The sequence below is a fragment of the Lepisosteus oculatus genome, chromosome 12, assembly GCF_040954835.1.
Source record: "Lepisosteus oculatus isolate fLepOcu1 chromosome 12, fLepOcu1.hap2, whole genome shotgun sequence".
Taxonomy (NCBI): domain Eukaryota; kingdom Metazoa; phylum Chordata; class Actinopteri; order Semionotiformes; family Lepisosteidae; genus Lepisosteus; species Lepisosteus oculatus.
Genome location: NC_090707.1, coordinates 33,961,964 through 33,973,262, shown reverse-complemented (window position 1 = coordinate 33,973,262; position 11,299 = coordinate 33,961,964). Strand labels below are relative to the sequence as shown.

The window sequence follows — 11,299 nt, the reverse complement described above, 5'->3', positions numbered from 1 at the left end:
ATACTACTTTGCTGTGGTCTTGATAATCGTTTTGTCTGTTTGATGGAATTGAGACTGAAGACTTCCTGAAACACTTGAGCAGGACTCAGAAATTCTGAAGGATTAGATGACCTTCCCAGTGAAAATCCAGCATTGACCATCTTGGATCCTGAGCCGATCAATGCTGGTTTGTTACTGGTCTGGCTGGTTGCAGAGATGGTCAAGCTGGAACCCATGATGGAAGCTAGCTGGTCAAGCCCGTCAGTGGGCTGGAAATCAACTGGTCAAGCTGGTATTTGTCAAACCAAGCTGGTAGCTGGGCTGGAAAGCAACTGGTCAAGATGGTCATTATCTAATCGAGCTGGTGGATAGGCAGGAAGTCAGCTGGTCAAGTTGGTAATCATCTAAGCAGGTTGGTAGCTGGGATGGCTTTGTGACTGCATATGGTTTATGGAGCTGAAAAACTGAAGCTGATGGCAAGTAAAAATGAACGATATGTTTGAGTAAGTGTGATGTGCTTTTTAGATGTGCTAGATGCAATCCCATGTTGTTATGAATGTATTGTCACATACAGTAACACCTGGACCACAAGCTAGAAGATGGTGGCTCTGTGGCTAAGGATCTGCGCCAGTGGCTGGAAGGTTGCTGGTTCAAATCCCATGGCTGGCAGAGAAATCCTACTCTATTGGGCCCCTAAGCAAGACCCTTAACCACAGCTGCTCCAGGGGCACCTATAAATAGCTGACCCTGCGCTCTGACTGCAAGCTTCTCTCTTCCCTGCCTGTGTGTCTCATGGAGGGCAAGCTGGGATATGTGAAAAGACAAATTCCTAATGCAAGAAATTGTATATGGCTAATAAAGTGATCTTATCTTACACCATGGTTTAGTACAGCAAAGTTGTCCATCATAGTTACTTCAGTTATTTGAGACTACTATTGAGCAGAAATACAAGTTGAGTGCATTCACTCATGTTAACATCAATAACATATGATCAATTCAATCAGATGCAGTGACGATTCCACTAACATCACAGCGAAATGAATTAATTTGCTGTAGCTGATGCAAGATAGGTAATCACAGCTGATACCAAAAAACAATCCTAAAAATCCTTAATGGTTTTAGACAAACTGTCTACCAGCCAAAACCATCTGAAGCTGGTGCAAGATGGGATGATGTCAACTCAAGATGGTATTAGATGGCCAAACTAGCTACCAGCTGCAACCAGCTACCAGATGTCCAAAACATACCTCAAATTGGTCACTAGCAAGACCAGTTTACCAGCTAGATTAGGGACTGGAGAGCAGAGAACTTTAAAGTTACATAATTTGGGCTGCAGGCCATTGCTTCTGGGTGTATTATATTAATGGATTACCCATTTGCTCAGGAAGGGTCATCGAGACAGCTGGAGTGTTACAGATAAGGTCATTTTGAGAAGATCTTATTGAAAAGGCTGATATAAGGGGAGCATGAGAAAAATGTAAGCATGTGGTGCTTGAGGTTTTGGGGTTAAAATGAGGATGCACAGTGACAAAGGTGTTAGAAATAAGGAAATACATGAGAAAGGTAGAAAGTAATTCATTGATATGAAGATCTCATCCATCTGTTTCTTGCAAGAATCAAGGTATCGGCTTTCACAATATGGTTTGGTGGCTCATTCCAGATTCCATTCCAATCTAAAATATGGAATGCATCATATTTATTCTTGTACAGGTGACATGTTAATCTTCACTGTGTCTTTTCCAGTATTACTGTATGAGAAAGCAAGCAAACATATAGGAATATATAACTATGTGTTACTTAGGGTTAACAGGGTTAAAATGAAGAATTGAGACTGACACCGGTGTCAATAATATCAAAAAAGCTGTACAACTAAAAATTTAAGAGGTATGAATTGCAACTCATGGAAACTCGAGAGTATGGGCAAAATTTAACAGTGAAACTGGAGAATCAAGGTTAACTGGTTCTGTTCAAGTTGCTGGTAGTCGGGGGTAAAAGGTGTGAACCTGCAGAATTTACATTCGGACACTGCATTTGCATTTAGGATGGACAGGGACCCTAACTTCTGCCCTGAAGAGAGCTGATGTCACAAATTTGTATATGTTTTTTTTTATTGTGAAATGAGCTGTGTTAAGGAAATCAAAGCAAAATTATACAAAGCAGACAGCATAGTACAAACATTCTTAAAAATCTCCCCAGGAACTGAGAACGCAGTACATCAGCCACTGGAGGAATTTGTATAGAAAGGTATTATGTTTCCAGTACTTCATTCAGAATGGGCAAAACGGCTCATATGTCTGCCAAAGAATCATGAGAATGAAAAGTTCTGCGGGGATTATAAAATGAAATAAGCCCTTGGTCAGAGAGTATTTATTACATACCAAAGCCTGAAGACTTACCGTATCTGCAAAATTAGCAAAAGGACAACAGTTCAGCTAAGCTGAGCTTATGAACACAATAAAGAACTGAGGCGTTTTATTGAAATATACTTGACAATAAGCAATAAATCACTTATATCAAAATCATTCCAGAAAGAATTATTTAATATAACTGATTTCCTTGGGTCAATTCTGTACTGTAAGGTCTGTAAGGGTTCCATCTAGGAATCTGCATAGATGATGCACCGATGCCTGGCAGAGTTAAGGCAAAACATTCGAGACATTTATAATTCATAATTTTAAGGTTACAGCTTTATGAGTTTAAGGTATGCCAAAATAAATGTGCATTTTCGACTTTGATGACCTTATTCATTCGAGGGAATTCACCTTTAAGGGAGACAAATGAAACAAATAAATGTGTCTGGGGTCCCAGAGCTGACATCATTCCTTGTTTTGGTAATTTACTATAGAAATTTCACACAAAGTTTGACTACTAGTCTTTGACAGGCTTGTTAGAGAGATAAAAGGGAAACTTCAGATTGCCTTTGAGAAAATTCATAAACAGCCTTGTACAGAATGTGTGGCAATTAATTTGGACCCAAAATGATCAATCGTACTGGTAGGGATGCATCTCCTTTCAGTGGAGGAGCAGGAATGTCTAATGTCTGATCTATAGCTCATGCTTCCATAATGTTAGGAAAAGTAGAACACAATAATTAGAGAAGGATTATTTAGGAATTGCTTTGGGTTCACAAAATTTCATGATTACTTTCCATGGAGAAAAAAATTGTACTTGTTATAAGTCATTACTGAAACTCCTGAGTCTCATAAACAGGAGTGCCATCTTTATTAGTAACACAATTGCATTGTGGGCTTTACTTTCAATATGAGATTAGTCACAAATCCTCAGCCCGACATGTCAATGTGTTGTTAGGGTTACCATTGTGTGAGTCATCCGAATAGCAATCCTGTAGAGGGTGTCTTTTCTTGACACAACAAGAATTGTGTGATTCTAGAACATGCTACAGTACTGAGCCATGTTGTCAAGCCGATACTGTCTTCTTTCAACTTTATCTACTATCAAGTGGGCTAGATGGGCTGTATGGCTTCCTCGTTCTTGTTTTGTAACCATTATGTTCTTATGATTAATAATGGCAGCCGAAATATCAAAGGAAACAGTAAATACTAAATAGAGTGTTAACTATGGTAACGTACAAAATCTGAAATCATTCAAACTTATAGTGGGCTTATGGTTGATGATGATGTATGCATGAATGCTTCAGAGTGAATGTTTAAGAGTGACTATTTCACAAGCATTACAAAGCACATTGTTAAAGGAGTTAGACAGGAGCCACTTGAGAATTGTGAAAATGAAAAGGTGTTTTTGGTGGCTGGGCTTCATAAGGACAATGGGAATGCAGTAAAATCATGCTCAGCATACAGTAGCACCTGAATCAGAACATACCAGAGAAAGTGCCATTATATCCATGTCAAGAGACTTCACATAGCGTTTTCTGAAAAGAGCAGAGATGGTTTTTGTCGTGTTAGATGTTTACTCAAGGCGGGCAGAAGTATTTAAGACAACAAACACCACCACCAGCAAACTACTGAGGAGCTACAATTACTCATAGTGTCCTTATGGGTTTATCAGATTAAATTGTATCAGACAATGGTCATAACTTTATGTTATGCTGAATTTTGCCAGGCTTTTGCAGCAATTATATGAGGTGGAGCAAACCACTTCAGATCCACATTACTCACAGAGCATAGAAAGAAGGTAAAGTAAAGAAGCTGAAAGTCTGAGCCTTTCAAAAACAATCTGCAAAGACTGGCAAATTGAAGAAGAGAAGACAAAGTTTCAGCCTTGGTCAGTTATGGCTGATTATCATAGCTACCAACATGGGTGCTCGCTATTGGTCTCTGTTAACATAGTCTGTTTCCCCCAAAAGAGCAAGATGAACCGCTGTAGACATTCCTACTACTGTACATCAACTATGGTGTGTAACTCTATGATTAGTGAGGTTCTCAGTGCATGTGAAAATGACAAACAGACTTGTGGATCAATTGCGGACCACAGAGATGGAAAATCTCCAGAAGGAGCTTGTGAACTTCAGTGTTCTGATGAGAACACGGTCTGAGAAAATCGGCCTATATTGACATCATCTTACTGATTTCTTCTAAATGCGTTTAACAGCACTTTCAAAAAGGTCAAACATATTAAATGAGAAGGCAAATGTAAGTATTCCATGTCTGATGGAATAAGCCATGGTGTTTTTGGCTGAATGGAATGTTTTGCAAATCTCACCTTTTTAATCAGAGAAAAAAAACAACAACATTTTTATCTCAACATCTTCCTCTTTTATTTATCAGTCCCAAGAAGTGGAGAGAAAACTGTTCACTGTTTGTAATTGATTGATTGCTTGTTATTCAAGACAATCAAGGTGGAACAATTATTCATTTCCATCTTTCCATTCATTTTCGAACCACTACATGCAATTCAGAGTCACAGGGGAGCCCAAGTCCATCCTGGCAAGCAACGGACACAAGGCAGTATGCCACTACCAGAATCCTGACCTACTTTTCTTGCTAAAACAGCAGAAGCATGGACATCAGGAACTGTTAAAAATTCTGCGCGTCAGGAGTACTGCTAACTTTCAGCGCTGCATCATTGCTTAACTATGCAAATAACATTGAAATGTATGGAAATTGTGAATAAAGGTTGGGAATGGCCTGAATGCTAAGAAAATGAGATACAGGGTTGTGCCTTGAAGTAAACTATATTTTTCACCTCCTCCACCAATGTACAACATACTGCTGAAGCGTGTAATTAAGAGTTGGAATAAATCCATTCTCCTTCAAAGATATGTCATCCACTGCAGAATGAAAGCTGCTGTACCTATTGTGAAAGTTTTAGTACTTTATCATATGCTGTTTATAGTTGAATGACACCTTATTAATCTGCCATTAGACATCACAGACACCTCTGTATTAGTTTATGTTTGTCTGAACTGTACAAAGGTAATATTTCTATATGATATATTGCGGAAACTGAGGATTATTCCTCAGTATTTAGTACTTATTTGAGGAATTATTTCTCTGCTTCGTCTTGGGAGCAAAGTATCACTAAACCCTTCTCCCCATACCCTTCTAAGAAAAGGCACCACTTTTCTACTTCCACTTTGGTTGCCTGCCAGGAGTCTTAACACCATTGCAATACGAATACTGGGTCACAGTCGTCATGGTAACTCCAACAGTACTGTCTATCTTTGTTCTGCAAAGGAACAAGTAACAGGTTTATTCCATGCTGAGAAGAGAAGAAAGAAAACACAATGAAGGCTCCACGGCCGAAGCAACCCATCTGAACTATCTTTGTTCTCTTCCACTGATGTGTTCTCCATCCTGTGTGGTTTTGCAGCACATTATTCTGGCATCATCTTCTAAGAGTTCTATTATTCCCTCTACCTTAAGCTCTCTTCTCCTTGCCTAAAAAAGAATGGATCCTGAAAACTGTCATTTGTCCTAAGAATTGCAAGTTTCAGGCCTGGTTGTACTGAACAGAATCTTGAAAAACAATATGAACCACTTCGTCAATGGAACCAGACTGAATTCCACCCAGGACTAGACAACACTTTAGTTTTATTGGTGAAGATCACACCTGCTGTTTGTTTGGCTTCGTAGAGAACCTGTGAAGGACTGTTATATTTGTATTGGGTGATGTTAATGCATCCTGTGAAAGCAGAGTTGTACTGTAGCAGCAGCTGGTCTGTTGCGACCTTGGACTTTGTGTTTGTGAAAGTTCATATCAGTAACGCGAGGTTGGCCAGACTACGCCGTGACAAGATTTATTGTTACATCCAAAAGATATAACGTGGCCATGATCCGATCAATACAGTTTATCATCTGTGATAAAATATGCTTATCAGTACAATACTATCGAAACATTTAACATATAATTAATTAAAAATGAGATACAATAGCTGTTTCACTGGAAATGTACGGAAAAAAATAAAGAGAATTGAAAATACAGTACTTTTACAGTGTAAAAGAATTCACCCCCTACCAAAGATGTCCCATTTTGCTGATTAACAGTGTAAAAAGTGTATGTAAAGTGACTATTTTTAATATAAAGTTGGTTCAGACTCCTCCAGTAAGGTTATAATTGTTGCCTTGGAGTTTCTTCCAGACCCCGTGATTCTCTGTGTAAAAACGTGTCTCCAGTTTTCGGCCCTACATACTCCCCTACTGTATTTTGTCCGTGTGGGGTTTTCCCTGTGCAATGTTTTTTAAAGGTCTCCTGGGTTTCCTTCCACTTTCCAAAGATATCCTGTCCAGGTTATTGTACTGCCCTGTGTAGGCATGTGTGTATTCCCAGTGATGCACTGGCAGTGACCTATAAATCCACCCTATTCTGTTCCCTCTAAGGATAAAGTGGTTACTAAAAAAAGGATGAATGGAATTTCCACATACTTACAGTTTTCTGGCACAAAACGTTCCAACTTCTGGGAGTGGGGGTGGTGCTCGGTTACCAGCGCATCCTGCCGGAGGTGGCACCAACTGGATTGGACAAAGGGGCACGGTACGTGCTTTGGCTGCTGGTATCCCATGTAAAATAAGGACTGTGGAACGCAAGGAGCACTCTCTTATCCGGCACAACACAGAGGGGGGAGCGAGGGAGCTGGAGGAGAGGACTCTGGCGGACCTCAGAGGGAGAATGAAGCACGACGTCGCCAAATGGGGTCTCTCCACGGCGAGGGAGCGCTGGAAGGGACTTTGGGCCCCTGTACAGGGACTGATGGAGTAGAACAAGTGGTAGGGCCTGGATTGACTCTATAATGGCACAAATCTGCCCCCATCGTCCACTTGCACTGATTGAAAATGGACAATCACCTCTTTCGGAAAGTCTTTTTTTTTTTACGGTGGTTTCATAATGTGTCAGCATTAATCGTGTGCAGGTTGTAAGAATGTTGCTCTTTGAAATAAAGTTTATTTTGATTTTAAAAAAAAGTACATCTGTGGACGACGGGAGAAACTCTTTTAGTTTTAGTTATCTTTTTGGTCTAGCCAGCGTTTCATTTCATGTTTCATTATTTTGATTCCTGTGGATTTAACAGGCCATGTACAGTACATTCACAGTAAGTTTAAAGCAGTATCACTTTGACAAAAGTAAATGTTCTAACCTGGAAATCCTTTATTATAATTACATTCTGCTGTCTGCCCCCACTTCTATATAGAATCAGGCAGGTAAAGACTTAAAGAAATATAAACTAATAGGTCAGTTAACAGCTTATTCTCTGGTATATTCCTTGTCAAACTAGTTTGACTTGTGGTGTGCCTTTTAAATGTTATTTTTGTTTCAAATGGAGAGCTTCTCAATATAAGATGATTCATATTTAGAAGCTACATGTGTAAAAGGCAAGGGTGACTCACTTTTTCTTCAAATAGTATGTGAATAATACAGTATGTAGGCGATGACATTGATCATTCTACCACAAAAATGCATAGTGTACATAAAAACTCGGGATCTTTTTGTTTCAAGTACAACTACAAAAAGTATCTTCAATAACGTCTTAACTCATGTCAATACAGATGTTTCAAAAACATGTTAAGTAATATCACATAAGGGTGATATTATCACATAAGTGAGATCTAAAACACTCCATGATAACACTGAAAATGGGAACGATGGGAAAACAGCCTTCTAAAAAGCAAAGTAAAAAAAGATGTGCAAATTAACTACTTTGAACCATTTGTATTCTTAAGACACATTTACTGATGAGTAAAAAGGTTTTTGTTACATCATACATACTACTACACCTATCATGTACTTATTTTTAGAGGTAACAGAACCATTCTTCCACCATAAGTAAATGCCTGAAAATAACATTAATTTAGGAATTATCGTTATTTTCTATATAATGATACATAATTATATAGTTAAACATTAAGAAACTGTTGTCTTTATTGAATCTTGCACTGCTAAGCAGTCTAACCTAAGTAGATCATTTAACAGATTTACAAGAACACCAGTATTTGAATACTCGATGTTTTAAATTATTTGAAAACTGATAGTTGTAGCATACAGTAATATATATATATATTTTTTTTCCTCTCAGAATCCCCACCGACACTCTCTGTAATTCTGTCCTTGTCTGTAAGGGACTGTACTTTTTACTTTGAGCTCAGTGATTGTTCACTCTTCAGAACACTCTTTTGTTTTTAAAAAACACACATTAAAAGCCTTATAAGTATTAAAAATCGTTAATGTGAATGAATGGAAAGTCACTGTAAAAGAGCGAATAAAATATATCTCATATTATACTGTGGGTGAACTATCGATTTTGGGTAACATTAAACTCTGTATTTCGGAATAATAATATGAAATGAACAGAAAATATTGTATCAGAATTATTTTTGAAAAATTATCATATAACACAGTATTACATTCTGACAGGACGTTAACGTTAAATTTTCGCACCAAAAGTTAATTAAATGTTTTTATTGGCACACAGCCATAGACATAGACATTTTAATCCATATTCTTGTATTAAACTACTGACTACTGAGTTTAATTAAAGTGATGCTCTGGATAATTTGTATGTTTCATATAATCCTATGTTATTTACCAAAATTCACCTTGCACATGTAACCTACTGTTACTGTTACTGCATTTCTGGCTACTAGCAGATACAGTAATAACCGTGGTCAGCAGTTGTTATTATGATTATAAATAATTAAGAAAGTTGAGTCACCTTAGCTAAATGATTTTAAAGAATCTGAGGTCACGCCCCGTTAAACAACTACTTTAAAACAACAACAACAACAAAAAAAAAATGCGTGTTCGTCTTATCTTGATGGGGGTTCGTCTAATTTTCTTTAGGAGTTTGCACAGCCTCCACGTACCAACACTGTACTGTATAGGACAGGAAAATGGGGGCGTGTTCAATTGAATTAAGACTTGTGTTGCTGTCGCAAGTTGACTAAACTCATCTGAGGAGTCTTTACGAGTCAATTCAAAGACACTTCGAAGTATATAAGCCATCATCATGGCCAGCGTGGTGTGGAGACCAGTATCACTTCGCTTTCCCAATTTGTTTGTTGCAGGGGCTTTTCAGACTACAAACAGGCTGAAATCAGACATAGGGAAGATAAACTGGGAACAAACAACCAGCCATGGTAAATACAAGGGAATTGAAAATCTTCCAGGACCAAGCTTGGCAACTACAGTGTACTGGCTTTTCGGAAAGGGGTATTCGGACAAGAGTCACGCAATGCAGGTAACGAAAGATTTAAACGTGACACACATTCTTGCAATATGCATTTTACACGAATTTAATTGGGAGTTGTTTTTTTTGTCCTGAAGCTTTTAAAAAAAAATCCAGTTTAAAGTTTAGCATTATCCTTACTGGAGATCTGCTACAGTAGTTGCATGTGGTAAAATTGAACGGTAACAATGTATTGGGCTACTTTTAGATGTAGGTTTTTATCGGACTGTTCCTTTAAAGAAAAAAAGTGTAAATATTCACAAAAACGCTACTAAACTTTTAAAAGTGAATTTTTCTGCTTGAATTGTTTCCTTATTTTCTTCCTTGTTAGAAAAAACAAACAATCATTCAATGTAGTACTACTGTATATCTTATAAAAGCTGATTGCTTTTTATTGATGACTGTGCAGTTCGTGAATTAAAATTAAAGGTATAGTACAGTATTTGACTTATCTGACTAAGAAGTGATTTGATTCTTAAGTAGTATGTTTTATAAAACGCGTGCATAAGATTTAAATTAAACATGGCAATAATTTGCAGTTTGACGTACTGGACAAGTAGTATAACGAGGAAGGTTAAAAATGGTCACAGTTTTAGGTCTGACCTGTTCTGTCTGATAACTAGCAGTGTCAGGTGAACTTTGAATGCCTAACTTAACACAATTGGGATAATAGTTTAGTTTGTAGCATGTAGAATACGTCTAACCGCTGATCAGCCTTGCCAAACTACAAATAACTCGCATTCACAGGATTTGTATTAATTATTTTCAGTTGTTAACTATATATTTTTTTATTTTTTGGCATCGTGTAAGATCCGCATGCTTTTTAAAATGCCATTGGTAAATGTGTTCAGTTCAGTTCAGAGACTCCGTTATGTCAGTAGCTCGCTACATTCCTAGACCGCTGAACCCTTTTCAAGAGTTTTTGTCTTGTAAATGCTGATCTTTTATTTTGCCTGCGGTTGAAAGTTACATATGTATGACTGTATTAAACGCAGGAACATTAGCTATTTTTCTTATAATTTTGTTTTTAGAGAGGTTACAAAGGACGGGCCATTCGGTTGCTTGTAGCTAATCCCAGAAGCTCTCTCTCTCCTGTGTAGCTTCTTTCAAATACCCACAATTTAAAAAATATCTGGTCTTTTTGAAATCCCTCCAAGCAAGTTTACAGTGCTGTTTATATATAGATTCAGCACGCCTCACGGGTTTTCAGCCTTTTGAGGCTTGCATTTATTTTAATACATTACATCTGCAACTATTCCAAATCACTGTTCCAAGGGAAATTGATTTAGAGGAACTACTAGTGCGCCCCCCTCCCAAACGATACCAGGAAATAGCACTAATTACAATAGGGTTTAAAAAGTTTGATACAATTTAGCTTATTGTCAGCCACTGAACAGGAAATGGCTTGTTTGGTTAGCCATTACAGAGAGAGGTGTTTTGTCTGGGAGTCGAAACAGTCCCTGCTCCGTGCTATTGCTCAGAATGCAGGACAAGAACAGCCTGCAGTGAAGTCTTAGCAGTGCACAAATGACTGCTCACAGTGACACAGGCATCCGGCAATGGTTGACAGTATTGGCAGGTATCTCTGTCCACCAGTTTGACCAACGATCTGGTGCTGGAGGAAAATAGCAAATGGCCTTGGTTACAGTTGGACCAGAACAGGACAGCAGCTTTGAGCTCTGC

General features: G+C 38.1%; 1 protein-coding gene across 1 annotated transcript in view; it reads left to right on the top strand.

Moving 5' to 3' along the window:
- The first annotated feature begins 9,278 nt into the window (after positions 1-9,278).
- Positions 9,279-11,299, top strand: part of cyp27a2 (cytochrome P450 family 27 subfamily A member 2) — a 32,834-nt gene continuing 30,813 nt past the window's right edge. The window contains exon 1 of the mRNA XM_015359333.2: positions 9,279-9,628. Coding sequence (XP_015214819.2) covers positions 9,398-9,628 — 231 coding nt within the window. The 5' untranslated portion in view covers positions 9,279-9,397. The remainder of the gene's footprint in view (positions 9,629-11,299) is intronic.